This window comes from Notechis scutatus, chromosome 3 (assembly GCF_049901735.1).
Source record: "Notechis scutatus isolate UNSWTSFEM ecotype Mainland chromosome 3, rNotScu1.2, whole genome shotgun sequence".
In the NCBI taxonomy this organism is placed as follows: Eukaryota; Metazoa; Chordata; class Lepidosauria; order Squamata; family Elapidae; genus Notechis; species Notechis scutatus.
Genome location: NC_142011.1, coordinates 25,661,191 through 25,678,906, shown reverse-complemented (window position 1 = coordinate 25,678,906; position 17,716 = coordinate 25,661,191). Strand labels below are relative to the sequence as shown.

Sequence of the window (17,716 nt, the reverse complement as noted above, 5' to 3'; positions counted from 1 at the left end):
TTTGTGTTGTATAATATATGTGAATATATGCATAATTTTGTGTTTATTTATTTATTTTGTCATGTTTATGTAATATATATTAGAGGTGGTGACTCTTTGAGAGCTGTATGCAACAAAATTTCATTTTAATGTATGCCAGTTAGTGTACATTTAAAGTGACAATAAAGTTATTCTGAGTTTTCTAAATCTAATAAGATTTCGGGATCTTTTGCTTCTTGTGCACAGTGTTTTGAGGGGAGAATGCATAAAGACCTTCATGTGAAGATTATCGTGGATTGGTATTAATTTAGTATTTGGGGAAATCCCTAGATTTCATTTCATTTCATTTTATTTACATTTCACACTTATTAATGTCAATTCATAAAACATTTCTATGCCCGTTTTATAGTTGCCAACAGAAGCGGGGGAAGGAGTTTGAAGGAGCAGTGCAGCAATTTGGAATTGAAAGTGCATTCCATTCATATTTTGCAGAGATTATACTAGGCAACTGGGGTTTCTGCCAGGCGAATCTCTAATTGGAGAACGTGATTTATGACTCTTCGCTATGGACATGTTTTGGTTGGAGAATATGAATTATGATACACCCAGAAAGGTGGGGGGGAAACCAGGGTCAAGGGTGACAGTGAATTACGTGTCTCAGAATCAGCTACATACAGGTCATCCAATATGTTGCTCCTAATGAATTATTTGAAGTTTTTTGAAGTTTGGCTCAAGGCTCAATGATTTAATTAGGGCAATCGTTGGAATCCTGACAATTATTTTATAAAAGGTCAAGGAGGCAGACTCATTCTTTCTACTTTCCCCATAATAACAACCTTGTGAGATGAGTTGGGCTGACTGTGTGTGTCTCCCAGCCAGCTTTCATGCTTAAGATGGGACTAGAACTCACAGCTTCCTGGTTTCTACCTGGTGCCTTCACCACTAAGCTTCAAACATGCTGAAAGGCACTGGAAACTTTTATGCAAAAAGCCTGAAATGGAATACACACCCCCTTCAATCTTTTAGTGGGTTGAGATCCTACTTAAAATTTGGGAAAAGGGTGCAAAAACACACGGGCATGCCACAAAGGGAATGGAATAGAACTAAACATGTTGCCACAGTGAAAACTTTCTGTTTTACCCATTTTGGATGTGGAATTTTTTTTAAAATTATGCTGAGGTAGTTTTTAAGAATTACGCACCAGTTTGAATATGTCCCATCTCTAAACAGTGGGAAACACACTGATTTTTAGCAATTGTGTTGGTAGCTTCATCAAAAGAAGGTCTCAACAGGAGCATCTTTTAGAATAAAAAATGTCAAGATGTCAGTCACAATCATCCCATCAAAGTTCTGCACATTTAAAAAAAAGGATGAGGCTATGTTGGCATGTTGCAGCCAAGGTCTTGGATTTTGTTGACCACTCCCAGAGATACTCTAGGGATCACAGATGAGCAGTTTGACCAGACACACATACACAAACATGCATCAGAATAAATGGCCAAAAGCTTTCATTGGGGCATTGCATTTTGTTTATAAAATCAGCCTGGATTTCTTTAGCATAATATAAATCCTATAAATGCAAAGATTGTGTAGTTTCCATAATTGATGCCAGTTCCATTGTTCTTGGCTCTGATCCTTTCCCTTTGCAAGCTGCCTTTCAATTTCCTCATCCTTTAGTCCATAAATCACAAAAACCCCTCAAAATATCTCTTAAATATGTTGTTAAATGATCAGTATCCCCCATTATTTAAATTCAGTCACATGCTGGCTGGAGAATTCAAGGAGTTGAAGTCCTCACTTTATCTAGGTATGTATTCTGGCTTTATTATTTTTTACAAGTAACTCAAGATGTATCCAACACATCTCCCTCCTTCTATTTTCCCCACAACAACCACCCTGTGAGGTGAGTTGGGCTGACTGACACAAGCTCACCCATCTGGCTTTCATCACTAAGGTGGGGTTAGAACTCACGGCCTTCTACTTTCTAGCCTGACCACTAGACCAATCTGGCCCTTAAAATTGCCCAGATTGAGAAATGCTGCTCTACGCTTATTCTATATTATTATTTTCATTGATGCCCATAAACCTTGGAAGTCTGTAGGCAAATATAAAAACAATAACCTTCTCCTATTTTTTCTCCAAAAACATGCTGAGAGCAGTTATGTACTGAGTATAGAGAGATAACATAGTAGGACTTTCTCATCCTTTCACGAACATATTATTAGCATTAATTTTTTTTCTAATACAAACATTGGAAATAAATGTATGATTAATTTTAGCACAGACCTTTTGTTTCGTTTACTGTTAATTTTTCACTGCTATTCGGGTTCCACAATTTGCTGCCTGTCAATCGAGAGACAGGCCATTAGAGGGCAGGTTGACTTCATTCTTGAGTCCAGCTAAATGATTCAGTGGGAAAACCTCTTGTAGAATTAAGCAACAAGATCAATTAAAAAAAAGATTTCTCAGATTTAATTTTTTGGATAAGGAGGGTGGTCTGTTTCATTCTTTTATTTTGCCTCGAGCCTATAAAATATTTGTGGTCTTATTTGGCCACCACGCTGTCTGCCTGGAGTTCTTTATGTGTGGGGGCTTATATTTTTGGAATAGCTTAATCAAAAACAATTAGAGATAAAAATAGAATTAGCATCAAAACAAAACAAAAACAAGTAATTTTAAAGTACATCTTAAAATATCTCACAAAAAAAGAAAATTTGCCAGTTGGAGAAGAACTGTCATTGGATATTAGAAGAATGTCAGATTAAAAGTACAGGAGAAAAAGAAACCTGTTTATTTTAATGTCAGCTTGACCACTTTCTGTTTATTTTGGTATCTGCTGCTTACAACAGGATATTTGTTGCTTTATTCTCTAAAGTCAGCCACAAAATAATTTATTTTTCCATAGAAATAAGATGATGATGCTTTCAATAATATGTCTTTCCTTGGACATACTAGCAAATAAGTTCTGTTCAGGTTTGGTGCAATATTTTGAAAGCATTGTATCCTGCTTTGTATCCTACATATTCCCAATCCAAGACTGTATCAAATATGCAAGGAAGTGACTCTGAACAGAATACTTTCAAGCTGTTTTGGACTCAGTATTCGCTGAAGAGAGAATCTCACCAAAGAAAGACAGAAAAAAAAGAAACAAGAATTTAAATCTATGCTTCCAGGGACAGATATACATAAAGAGACTTTAATTTGACTTGGATCCTTTCTCTATTATTCAATAATAAACATGGTTTTGTAACCAAGCAAACATGCAACAAGAAACAGTAGCTGATCTCAGGTCTCCAAACAGTATCAGACTTCCTCCGTAAATTTCTACAGAGGCTCAAGGGTGAACACTTTCAGTAGTGTCTAAGACAAGGGTCTTCAAACTTGGCAAGTTTAAGACTTGTGGACTTCAGCTCCCAGAATTCCTGAGCTAACATGACTGGAGGAGGAATTCTGGGAGTTGAAGTCCACAAGTCTTAAAGCTGTCAAGGTTGAAGACCCCTGGTCTAAGAGATTGCAATTTTGGAAATTGTCTGACAAGAAGGTATTAACAGTGGATAGGTCATTTGTTTTTTCTTTATTTATAACATTTATACTTTGATTGAGAGATAGGATATTGGCTTTTACTGGATGAGACTGATTTACTAAAGGTCCAGAATAACTTTTCTAGACTGATTATTAAGGTTATATCTATAGTACATAGTATCCATTAAGTAGTTCAGGATACTGTGACAGTTTCTAACTGATAGACATAATCTGGCAAAAGGTGGCATTTACCTACAATGCTCTGGAAGTTAAGTTTTGAAAACTGCTGCCAGGCTGCAAATTTCTATATATCAGCTTTTATCCCAGCATAGATCAAATCTATATTTTCTGAGCCCTGGACAAATAATTTACCATCGTTTTTTTCTTCCTTCTCATCCATAAATAGGCATCATAAAGATGACAAAGTATTTGAAAATGAAATGTTTCCTGACTATCAAGTTAAAGTATTAGACACATGAGAAATAATCATGAAAATACATGAGTGCCATGTATGCTATACAATATCACATGTCCAGAAGAAAAAGAGATAATAAAAATGTAGACCATGTATTACTTCTAAATTCTTATTTAATGCCTTTTAAAACGGGTTTCTAACCATGAGAACTTTAAGACTTGTGGACTTCAACTCCCAGAATTCCTTCCCTCAGCATGGCTGGCTGAGGAATTCTTTGAAGTTGAACTCCATAAATCTTAAAGTTTAGAAACCCCTGTTTTAAAATCTGTTTCAACTCTTGTAGTCTCTTGGTAGAGGCCAAAATGTATGTTGGTACACAAACACTTTCAGTACTGCTGAAAAGAAATTCCAGTGGGAAATGAAGGTGATACAACTTTTCATCCTATTCTTAACAAAGTAAAACTTCATAAATGGTTTCCAAACTATATATAATTGTCTATGTATAAACTGGCAACACTATATGATTTTATGACTCGGTTCCTAATTAGTTGAGAATCGTCATGGGACTAGCCAGATATAGATTTTCCCATCTTCACTGTTTGTTTGTTTTTGAGTATACAGCCAATCAGACTTACAGTATTTCACCTGTGCTTCAGAAAACTGTATATTATTGTTCTGTTGAAGCCTGCCACATGTTTTCATTCTGTAGTTGTTTTTTTAACAGTATCATATTTTTTTCCCATGCAAACAAAGGCAAAAGTTACAACATCACCAAGAGACAAGCTTCAAAGAAAACTTTGATCTTTACTCCAAATCTACTAAATTATTAAAGACTCATCTCTCTTTCTCAAGTTACACTTCATCCCATGAACAATGTTGTTATGAAGACATTATTCTCCTTTATACACAGAGAGAGAATAATAATAATAGTATACAATGCCTACTTTGTTCTTTGTATGTCACTAACATTTGCCTTCAAACATTACATACTGCTGTGATCCCTAAGACTGGTTAGTCTGGCTTCAGGCAACTAAGCATTGTGATGATTTATTTATTTCTAACAAGAACATAAAAAATAACCTATATTGAACAATGGATGATGATCTCACTCGCTAGATTCCTAGAACTATTATTTGGAGAAGGGATAATGAAGAAAGAATACCACAACATGTTTCTTTCAATTACTGTAACTGTAAAGTGTCATGTCATTAATTGGATGGATTTATAATTGTAGTCTCAAGCTGGCAATAAAGACATCACCACTGAATAACATTAAAACACATGGCCTGGAATTTTTCCACCAAACATTAAAGCTGTCTAGTGTCACTGGCGTGGTATTGAGAAGGAAGATGATTGTCAGCTCAGATGTGGGAACTCTTATTTGTTACGTCCCCCCTCTCAGTTGAGGACAATCCGTTTGTCTCTCCATTCCTCAGAGGTTCTCTCATCACCACAGAAACAAGATCAGCATGGGCTTCTGTTGTTCCAGTTGCTGGATTGAAGCCAGCATGTCAACTTCTGAATGGAGTGGACTGGTTTATAAGTGGCTTCCTCTTCGACTCTGGAGAGATAAAACACTCAGTTTAAATTCCAACCCTGTCTGGAAAAGTGTGGCCAAACAAAGAGGCAGACGGTCAAATTAGACATTACCACGGAAGAAAACTGATCTTCCAATTTATTTTAAACTGAAAAAGAGCCAGAGAAAGCTGCCAATGTGAGTGGAAGAGCAGGGGTGGGAATGGGGGCAGGAAGACTTGTTTCATTCCTTTCATTTTGGTCATTTTGTGTTTTAACTGGGCAAAAGAGCCCTATATTTTTTTCCTTCCTGCAAAGGAAAGAAGGGAGATTTGATACATCACAGACAGAATGATAAAGGACTGAGCAGATTTGCACCATGTTCATATTGGTAGCTTCTCATTAAAAGACTGTATGAATTTTCATCACCATTTCTAATTTGACAGTCATCTTTTCCACACTTCTCCAGATAATGGATGCTGATATATTTACCCTTTGTCTGATATAATCTGAAAAAATGGATAGTTTACTCAAATTCATCAGCTTTCTCCAACATGATGCCCTTCAGGTGTGTTGGAACTAGAATATCCAGAATCCCCAGCAAGAATGACTTAGGATGTAATAGTACTAAGACATCTGCTTGAGTTATTTGGAATTTCAGAAACTTCCTGAGTAAATCCAACAACAAGCAACTAGAAATTGTGTTAAAATGATGTTTGTCATCATTTTAAACCTTTCCACACAGTGACTGAGAGCATCATGCAGTTCTTAGTGTGGTGACATGTTTTCCTTTGGAATAGAATGTATTACCATATAGTGGTATGTTGTCCTGTGAAATACAAAAATGCTGTTTCCAAGTTTACAACTTGTTAATCAAATGCATATGAACATGTGCACATTCCAGGGGAATATAGGTAGCCAATGTCTTACTGTCCTAATTAAAGATATAGATCTTCCCCTCCAGGATTAATATCATACATACATTGTTGTTTTCCAGTACCAATCAATTCTGGGCTGATCAAATGTTCAAAGCAGAGTTAGAAGCAGAGGTGGTATTCAGCAAGTTCTGACCAATTCTGGAGAACCAGTAGCAGAAATTTTGAGTAGTTTAGAGAACCGGTGGTAACCTTCCCCCAGGGCTGGGGAGGGAATGGAGATTTTGCAGTATCCTTCCCCTACCACACCTAGCAAGCCCTGTCCACAGAGCCAGTAGTAAAAAAAATTGAATCCCACCACTGGTTAGAAGTGCTATGACATTTTCCAGCCATGGTGCTGTGAAGACTTAAGAATGAACAAATATTTTGAATCAATCTGTTTAAAAATGTAAACTATAAATCAAGAGCAGGAGAAACGATGGGTCAATATCTTTTGGCCAGGTTGTGTGTATAACATTGCTTCAAGATGCCAGTAGGTTTCTCTCCTCCTATTTTTTCCAGCCCCCTTTCTATCCAGTTTTCCTCATGCTACGTTCCTAATGCAAACTGGAGCTCCATCATCTCCTATGTCCTACTTTCTTTGTTTGGGAGAAGTGCGTTTGAAGAGCAGTAAGAATGTTTGGATTCTCAACAGGGGTACTGCAACAGGCACATTGAGTACTTGCACAGTAAATTTAGTTTCAACTCTTCATACCCTACATTTTTCCCCTACAGGGAACCTGTGAAGTGTACACCATTTCAGGCAAAGCTAGATGCCTTTGGTGAAGTAACAACAAAATCACCTCCTTAAATAAAATAGCCCACTTCAAATGCAGCCAGGTAGTTCAAGCTGCATCAATAAATCATGCTGCCAAATTGGGGGTCACGAAAGGGCCTTTACTATTCTGGGATTCAATTGCTTACAGTCTTTTGCAGTCAAATTGCTGGTATTGATTTTGTTGGAAGAATTTATACTTGACATAAGGAGATGCTATTCTTGACATGCTCTGCCTTTAATCACACAGCTTAGTGGTCCACAGTGTGTGTATGTAGAAGAGAGACTGAGATGGATTATAGTACCAATCAGAGCTTCAACAAAAAAATAGTTTAGCAAAAAAAATAAATCAGAAGAGTTTATTAAAAGGCATAACCTTTCATGATTTTTAGCTTACAGGTAATAGCAGTAGCAGTAGCAGTTAGACTTATATACTGCTTTGCAGTGCTTTACAGCCTTCTCTAAGCGGTTTACAGAGTCAGCATATTGCTCCCAACAATCTGGGACCTTATTTTACCACCTCAGAAGGATGGAAGGGTGAGTCAACCTTGAGCCTGGTGAGATTTGAACTGCCAAATTGCAGGCAGCCTGCAGTCAGCAGAGGTAGCCTGCAGTACTGCATTCTAACCAGTGTGCCATTGTGGCTCATAATACTTGATTTATGGTCACAACTGAGACCAGGATTTCAATTGCTTACCAAGGTGGTTGCTAAGTGAATTGTGTCTGATCTTACAGCCTTTTTTGAGATGGTTTTAGTAATTTTATAGATTATTTTTTTATGCATGCCTATGTGCTGATTTTGGGTGCCACCTCTGTGTTCCCAGGGAAACTTTGTATTGTGACAGGATTTTCCCTGTCTGCTATTATTTGAGCAGGTTAATTAGTTTAATTATTGGAGCAAGCGGATTAGTGATCTTTGCAACATTCTATTGACTTTGTATTATGTTGGGATTTCCATACGGGTGGAAATGGCAACATAATTTTCTCCTCACAATTTTAAAAGTTCTGGAGCTGTCTCAAATTTCAAGAAAGCCTCTTCCTTACCATGTTGCCTACTCCCATGAGGATTGGGCAGGGTCCAAGGATGCACAATCGTTTCTGGCTTTCAAGCCTGCAATAGGGATTCTTGTTAGACACCCGTGTGGAAATCCCAAAGCCACAGGTGGTAGAGCAGGCAGACCACTCAGTGCTCCAGTCTTCACACAAATTGGGGAAGGCTATCCCAGATAACCTTTCTGGAACAAAACCAGGAACAAAAGAAGGAAGTGGGGGGTGTTAAAACTTGGCACACATGATCATAACAACATCCAGAGACATACAATGGCTACAACTACAGCAAGTTATAGAATTTAAGAACTTCAGAGCATCTGTTTTCAAGGACCAGATGTATTAACGGATGCGGTTTTATGGGGAATCAAAGTTCTGACTTCAACCTAGTTTAGGAGTAGTTAAGTCAGTACCTTTTTGTTTCATGATTCAGTATACCAAACTATATGCATACTGTTAAATTCTATATAACTTAAATTTATGAACAAAATGCACTTTACAAATAATATTATCTCTATAACCATTGTTGTAGGACCAGCTGTTCATTTTTAGTGGTCTAGACCAGTGGTGGGATTCAAATTTTTTTACTACCAGTTCTGTGGGCATGGCTTGGTGGGTTTGGCAGGGGAAGGATACTGCAAAATCTCCATTCCCTCCCCACCCCACTAACCGGCTTTCCAGCTCCGTTCTTCTGTACAGGGCAAGAAAAGAAGACCCAGCTGATCAGCTGGGACTTGGGAGGCAGAGAATAGATGGGGGCAGGGGCAGGCAGGGTGGTATTTGTGGGTTCTCCAAACTACTCAAAATTTCCACTGCCGGTTCTCCAGAACTGGTCAGAACCTGCTGAATTACCACCTCTGGTCTAGACATTAAACATAACATATATACCAGTTACCTAACCACCATGCGGGTTTCACAGGGTCTTAAAAAGATATGGAGAGTCATATGAAGCCATGGGACACAGATTGCCTGTCTCACACCTGTGAGGTTTTACAAAGCATCTCTTGCATTTCAGAAGCAAGGTTGAATTTTGAATGTGTGTGACATTTTTAGCTCTAAAAAATAGTTTTCTCTGAGTCAAGCATGACTCCTGATGACAAATTCATGCAGTTTTTATGGCATTATACAAATGATTTGTCATTGCCTTCTTCCAGAATGTTTTTCCCCCACTTCCCAGTTGCATCTATATAGGTCTAACTACCCAGATGGTTCCCATTCCAGTAACTACAGTTGACCCTGCTTCACTTTCAGGATCAAGATGTCAAGATGCTGTCATGTACCATCTAATGTACAGTAGGCTTGTGTGACACATCATCCCAAAGGTCACATGCAGCCCGCCAAGTCATCTTGTGTGACCCCAAAGGTCACATGCAGCCCGCCAAGTCATCTTGTGTGACCCACTGATTTATTTTTAATAAAAGACATACTGAAAGTACCTCCAGTGCCCCCAAGGCTCATCACCACTACCATTGACACCTCTCTACTAGCTGCCAAAGAGCTGAATGGTATTTCAGGTATTACTTTGAGGACTACAATGCTTTTTAATTTATTAATTTACCAATTTCCTCTCTACAGATTGCACAGTTATGGTCTAATACAGGTAGTCCTCACTTACTGATCACAATATGGACCTGCAATTTCATTGCTAAGCAACGCAACTGTTAAGTGAAAAGTAATGTAACCACACCAGACTTATGGCAGTAGTTTTCCTGCAGCCATTAAGCAAACCACTGTGGGTCATTAAGCATGACACGGTGTGACCGTGACTTGCTGTACGGATTCCAGCAATCGCTCTAATTAAATCATGATTCTCGAGCCAATCTTTAAAAAACTTCAAAGGATTTATTAGAGGCGACATACTGGCACTGCCTTGTATGAAGCCAACTCTGGCATATGTAATTTACAGTCACCTGTGACCTGTTTCCCCCCTCCCCCCGGGTGTCTCATAAACCAGATTCTCCAGTTGAGCATGTTCACGGGCTGGGTGTCATCATTCACGTTCTCCAATTAAATATATTCACGGGCAAAAGCTCTGGTATTTTAGTTACAACCCTTTAAAGGTAAGAGTTGGAATGCACTTCCGCTTTCAAGCTGCTACAAAGCTCTTCCAGATTTCCTCCCCCCCCCCTTTTTTTTTAATGGCAACTACTAAAACAGGCATATGAATGTTTTATGAGTTGACACTTGCAACTTCCTACTGGTTTCCCCACTGTCAGAAGCTGGCTGTGAAGCATGCAAATGGTGATCAGGTGACCCTGGGATGTTGCACCTTTTGTAAATATGTGCCAGTGACAAAGCACCCAATGTGTGCCTGTTGCACTCACACAACGTAGATACACTATGACAGCTGCAAATTTAAGGATCAGTCATAAAGCTGCTGTATCAGTGCCATTGTTAACGTTGAGTGGTTACTAAACAAGACGGTTGGTAAGCAAGAACTACCTGGAAATGGATGTAATTCATCCACATCTTCAGGCTTTCTTATCCTCTAATGTCTCAGAACATTTTTCTGCTCATAATCAATCATACTATCTTTCTTTCTATTGACCTTGAAATGCAGAAAATACCTATGAGATGCTTTAAGTTAGTTCAACTGACAAATGGGAGAGTACAAAAAAGACATTCAAATGCCTGGGGTTGGCTTTCATGCTGAAGGAAGGACTAGAACTCACAGTCTCAGAGTTTCTAGTCCAGCATATTGACCACTACAACAAGCTGAAAGTTTAAAATGAGCTTGCATTTTAAGCCCGACTGGCACATAATTTCACAAAGTGTATTAGAATGAAAAACAATTTATTTAGTTGGTGAAAGCTGAGGAAAAAGATGGGCTCTGTCCCATCTTCAGCAACTCATGAAGGAAAACACTGGGATACTCAGTGGCTCTCCATTCATCTGAATGGAGTTCCAGGCACACATGGTACCAACTACCAAGGTTTTACCAATAAAAAGACACTGAAAAGGGGTGTCAATATCTGTGGGTTTTACCTGCCATGTTTCCTTGCAAGATCTGTCTGGGTTCTCTATCACAAATCCATTCTTGACAACACTTCCCTGGGATTTCCACACGCTTTGGATATGGACAATCTGGGGTGGGGAGACGAACATCCTCACTGCAGAGAGGAACACATATAAATCCTCCTCCTGAGCAGCGACATTGGAGCTTACAACTTGGCTGGAATACTTCTCCATCTTGATAGATCTTTCCATTCACTTCACAACTGTCTTGGTCATCTTCTTCATCTGCAGCCAACATTGGGAACCAATGAGATAAATCGAATGTAAATATTTAGAACTCGGATAGAGTTCACACCTAATATTAACACTGGACTATGATTGTTTCACAGTCTGAAAGGCTACCTGCAGCCTTAAGTAAAGAAGATTGAAATGGGATCTGATATTACTATTTAAGTACACAAAGGATCATCACATAGAAGGTTATCCATTCTTTTTTATCCATGGGTGTAACATGAAATAAACAGGTTATCTGAGGGACCATCTCTTGCCGGTCATATCTACGGAACTGACTAGAGCAGAGAGGCAAGGAGTGTTCCGGGTCCCATCCCCTAGACAGATATGGCTGGTGGGACCCAGAAGAAGGGCCTTCTCTGTGGTGGCTCCCTCTCTGGAACATTATTCCCCCAGAGATTAGAATGGCTCCCACTTTAACACTTTTCCGGAAGGCGCTAAAGACCTGGTTCTGCCAACAGACCTGGGGAACCCAGAATGGGATGAAGCCCATTAAATGGCTTATGTAATGTGTTGTTGTCTGGGTCATTATATTCTTTTATTATTTAACTATTTTCTTTTATTACTTTAAATGTTTATATATGATGCTTTTATATCCCTGTAAGCCACCTTGAGTCACCATGTGCAAATAGGTGACAATATAAATTTTCTAATAAATAAATAAAATAATTGGTATAATTATAAATAAAGAGCCACTTTGGTCCAATAATTAAGGCACCTGGCTAGAAAGATGGAAACCTTGAGTTCTAGTCCCACTTTAGCCAGCTGGGTGACTTTGGGCCTGTCATTCTCTCTCTCTGCCCAACTCACCTCACAGAGTTGTTGTGAGGAAAATAGGAGGAAGAAGGTATGCTGGATATATTCAATACCTTCAATTATTTGTACAAATAATAAATATGGGATATAAATGAACAATAAAACAAATAAAATAAGAAAGTAAGGTTCTAAGTGAATATTAGCAAAAGCTTTCCAAAGATGAAATAAGTTTTATAGTAGAACTAGCTACCCAGAAAGATGGTGCACTCTTAATGTACCATCTTTCTGAATTTGCAGACAACTATCTATTTACAGTAGTTTAATTTGGATTCTTGCATTATGTATGGGATGAAATTAAATGGCCTAAATGATCCTTCCAACTCTACAGACACTGGCAATTTTATCATAGTAGAAGAAATCACAATGAGACTAAAGAATAAGGGATGTGACTGAAGAGAGGAGACATCTAAGAGGAGAAGCCATAGAAATTTATATTGAAAGGTATCATAGGCATTGTAGACTGACTCAGGTCTAGAGACTGACAAACAATTTAATCAGCAATTACCTGAGGTTTTGTTATTGTTGTTGTAAAACTTATGTCGTTATAGGGAAGGGCAATAATAATATTTATCTTTGACTAGTAAGGACCACATCTCTGTTAGATCAAATAATTTGCCTATAAAAGAAATCTAGTATCATCTACTTTCTCTTATTTTTAATGAAGGACAAGATATGAAACATATCTCCCTAAGACTTTGATATATAATTTTAGTGAGGATATAAAATATTGGATTATTTCTCTCATTTGTTTTTAAGAAGTCTTCAATGTATCAGGATAGGATAGGACAGGACAGAACCAAGGCCTTTCTTAGATGGAGATGAATGTCCAAGTGTTGATCATAATTGTTCTATTTTTCTCTCAAAAATCTCCTAAGGGAAAAAAGAGATTTTCTCCTAGTTAGATTTTACTTTGTGGGGAATTGATATTTGTTTACATTTCTGCCAGCTGACTTGCACTCTCCAAGTGAGATAGGAAATTGAAGCATATTTGCTAAGCTTTGCTTGCATTCCTTTCAGCTACCATGAGAGCATCAGAGGCAGAACAGAAAAGAAGCTTAGTGTCACAAAAATCAAACCAACATTATCTGCCTACTTCCTGGACTATAATCATGATCTTTATGTGTGTGATTGCAACTGTAATATTCTTTTTTCAGCAAGATCTCTATTGAATGATGGGAATGTTTGACATAAAAAACATGGCTCTAATATGCTGCTTGAACTTCAAGCATATAAAGAGCCATGGTAGTACAGTGGTTAGAATGCAGAATTGCAGGCTGATTCTTTCCACTGCCAGGAGTTAGATCCTGACCAATTCAGAGTTGACTCAGCCCTTCATCCTTCCGAGGTTGGTAAAATGAGGATCCAGATTGTTGGAACTAATATGCTGACTCTGTAAACTGCTTAGAGAGGGCTGTTAAAGCTCTATGAAATAGTATATTAATCTAAGTGCTAATGCTATCAAATGCTTAATATTTCACACATTTCCTATATTTTATTTAGGCTTTACACAAGAATGATTGTAAGAATTCCAGAATATGAAATAAATAAGATAATAAAAAAATAGGCAAAGCAGCAGTAAATGCTGGCAGGTTGAAGAAAGTTTCCAGAAGGACTATGAGCCTATTCTCTTCTTTCTAACTCAATACCATTTCCATTTTTTTCTAGTTCAATCCAGGTCTATAGTTTAACTGAGGTAAAAAGCCAAAAGCAAGAGTTAAAAGCCTTATTTTCCCTCATCCCATTATCTTTCTCAGTTCTCCCTTCTTTTAGTTGCTATTAACATTTTTGAAGCAGTGAACATTCATGAATAAAATCCATGTCTAATTTGACCCCAAATCTGTATGGAAAGTTTGTAGATTTAGGAACTGAGCTTTTGAGGTCTTAGTCAAATGAATTACCTAATCACACTGTGTTATTCTGGCATGCATTAAAGTCAGATAATTCCATCTATTTTTAGGAAGCTGATGTTCTCCTCATACTTGGAAACATTTCTATTGAGAATAACAAAGATCGCTCACAGTTGCAGATTCCCGCCCTTTGTGTGGGGGCATTGCTGTAGTCACAGATAAGTCCCTGGTTCTGATCACAAACAGTAAGGTGGTTGCATGGCTCCCCTAGCCTCCGAGCACATATGTGGCAACAGCCGCATCCATCCAGAACCAAGCGAGACCCAGGTGGACAACGGGGAGGGAGCCATGGACAGTAGCATGGAGTTTGACAGTGCTGGAAGTTCGCCTGGGAGGAAAGAGAATAACATTATAACAAAATGCCCACTTTATATCTATTAAAACTGACATTTAAGGAATCTTCCATTAGAACATCTTCCCCCTATCAAATGTGTTCAATTCTTACATAGAGATGGTTCTTGACTTACAACTAGAATTGAGCCTGGAGTTACAATTATAAGTCATTGTAGTTATAACTTGAGGCATCATGTGAACGGATTCAAAGTTACAACCATTTTTATAATGGTCATTAAGCAAACATGGTGATTGTTAAGTGAATTTTCCCCCAAAGTTTTTTTGGGAAGTAAACAGATGTAAATACCTGAAACTGGCAAAAAATAAATACATCACAAATTGCAGTCATATGACCATGGGTATGTGCAGCTGTCATAACTCTGAAAATGAGTTGTAGGTAGCATTGGGGAGGTCCATTGTAACTTTGAATGGTCGTTAAGTCAAGGACTACATGTAATACTATTTTTTTAAAAAAGATGTGTAGATATTCCAACTTTCCATAATTTCTAAGTGGTATGAGAACATGGAAGCATAAATAGATGAAGAATTGCCTCGGCAACATGGGCGTCATAGAAGTTTAATAATTAAAAAATGGGGAGAGTTATAAATAGAAGATGGTGGACTATAATAATCCTGAGAAAGAGTGAGGGTGGTTGATTGCTCAGAGCCTGATGCCCACTAATCTCCAGACAGTCTTTAAAACAACCATTCTCAGATTAAATTTTCAATTAATGTAGAAAAGATAGGATACAAATATCAAAAATGTATGATGTCCTTAAAGAATATCACACAGAAGGGATATTTATTCTTTAATATTTGATTTAGAATAATAGATACAAATTACAGGAAGGCAAATCACTTTAAACGTTAGAATAAAACCTTAGCAGTAAGAAAGAGCTGTCCAACACTAGAACTGATGACATGGAGAAGCAGAATGCATCACTGGATCCATTCAAAAATGGCTGGATAAGTATCTGACTATGGGTGCTTTAATTTAGTTTTCAGCACTGGAGATTTAATGCTCCTCCCAGTTTGACAATCCTATATTTTCACTGCTGAGTTTGAAATGCAATCCACCTATTAGGTGAGCAGAAATTTATGCAAGAGCAAGTCCAACCCAACACTCTTGCTGCCTGCTCAATGTCACTGAAAGCCAATTCACCTTCTTCTCTTCAAGCTAATAAGTTACAAACTCTAAAGGATTTTGCATATTTTGAAGCTGCCCTTGAATAATATTAGAATAAGGGGCCAGCATATTCTTATGCAACTAAGAATGACTTAAAGTTGTCTCTTTCATGGGCTGGGAAGGAGATGAAAGCAACATCATAGGAAATGGCAGAAGTGGTATAATCCAGTATGAAGAAAGCTTAGTCCTGTGACTATAATTCTATTAGTTCAATAACAGCTAGGGCTACTTTGCAGTAAAACCAATCCTGTCACCCTGTACAAAGAAGAAAGAATGCATTTATTAAAGTTCCAAGGGAAGTCAAGAATGAAGACATTTGCTTTTCAAAAAATGTAATACCTGTGGGTGCCACTTGACATGTTTCTTCCTTTCTGGATGTTGTCTAACAAGCTTGCAGGGAAACATACACTTGACATTTGATAAAGGGCAACAATTAGACTTTACTTGCTTAATAACCTGCTCGAGAGCAGCTGTGCAACAATGCTCCTCTTCCTCTTATAATTCATCTGTTTCCAAATCCCTTATTTCCTGATTCCTGCATCTATCCAATTAACAAAAAGTTTTAGGACTGAGAAAAACTTACCCAGTTTCATTCAACTAAGAATTTTGAATGAGTAATGGTGAATTATTTCTTATATCAAAGCTTAGCTTGTAGTAAAGGAAAGGTTTTTATTTTGACTCTGATAATATAAGATTAGGAGCTATCATTTTATCAGAAAAGAAATAAAAAATTTCAATCACTAAGAAAGAATGGCCTTCAATGAATAACTGAGAATGTTCAACATATTAGTATTTTCAGCTCTGTTACTTTTGTCCAATACTTGCTGTTTGTAGAGGCTGAAAGGTGGGAACAAATATTTCTCTGCCTTGTCTATTGTAGATTTTTGTATAGTTAGGTAACATTGTGTAGTTAGGTAATCTTTGTTGCAAAGCAGTTTAGAGACAATCACAGTAATCTGAACTCTTTTACTAAGTCCAAAATTTGGAATTCAAGGAACAGTCCAAAACTACTGGGACATTTATCAAATGTTTGTTTTTCCATATATGTTTTGTTCGTATAAATGTGTGTATGAAAAAAAGATTGTGTTTTAATTGTACCATGTTGTTCCTCCTGCACATTCCTGCAGGAAGCATTGGTTGAACATGACTTTTAGATATTTTATAGATCCAAAGTTGAACAATTGAGAAATCTGAAAGGAATGCCAGCTAGTTGGCTTTCTGCCTATGGTGTAATACCAAAAATTGTTTATGAAAGAGAAAACTATTTGATTTCTACACAAGACATGAGCCCATGTTATACTGGCATAATTAACAAATAATTCACAGATCTGGCTGCAAAACATGGGTCCAGTCATTGTAAAGGAATTGCTTACTCCTATGATTTTTTAAAATTGGATTTCCACAGTTCATTCAAAGCAACATGTTATCCTAAGTTTTGCTTACATGTGATACTTAAGCTGAGCATGCACAATGAACATTATTTTAAACATTCCTTATTGTCTCTAAGTTAGCATTTTCCAGTTTCCTTACCTTGGAAAGGAGACAGAGGAAGATCAAAAGAAACTGGAGTTTCATTCTGACAGTTCAGCATATCCCTCCTCAAGCTGTTTGGAGGCAGCAGTATGTCTGCAGTCTTTAGAGCCTGCGAGTAAACTCCTGCAAGTGTTTATACTCTTCCCTCCTCTGATGTCATTCCTAAGTTCCAGTATAAACACAAGTTGGTTTGGGCAAGAATCAAGGAGTTCCATTCTCTCTCTCTTTTTCAAATTCTCATTTCCACCCAACATTCCAGTTAATCCTTCCACACACTTCAAGGTGAGAACATTGCAGCCCATCAAGAAAGCAAACAATGGAGAACAATTTGTTGTATTATCACTGCAGACCTTTATTGAATAAAAGCAATAAGTAATAATACCAAATAGATAAAATACATAATCTAAGGATTTTTATACTAACAGGATGTTCTGGGTACTACAACTGTAGAATGGATCATTTGTACCAGTATCATACTGTAGAAAGGATGGATGGCTGGAGATGAAAAAGATAGATAGAAGGTGGAAG

General features: G+C 37.6%; 1 protein-coding gene across 1 annotated transcript; it reads right to left on the bottom strand.

Annotated features, from left to right (window-relative positions):
- Positions 1-3,532: 3,532 nt before the first annotated feature.
- CCN5 (cellular communication network factor 5) lies at positions 3,533-17,345 on the bottom strand. Its single transcript, XM_026665026.2, has 5 exons — positions 17,186-17,345; positions 14,248-14,464; positions 11,153-11,407; positions 8,165-8,355; positions 3,533-5,477 (listed from the first exon to the last, which is right to left on the bottom strand). Exons 1-5 carry the CDS (start codon positions 17,228-17,230, stop codon positions 5,454-5,456), a joined length of 732 nt encoding a protein of 243 aa, XP_026520811.1. The 5' UTR covers positions 17,231-17,345; the 3' UTR covers positions 3,533-5,453.
- Between the last annotated feature and the right edge of the window lie 371 nt (positions 17,346-17,716).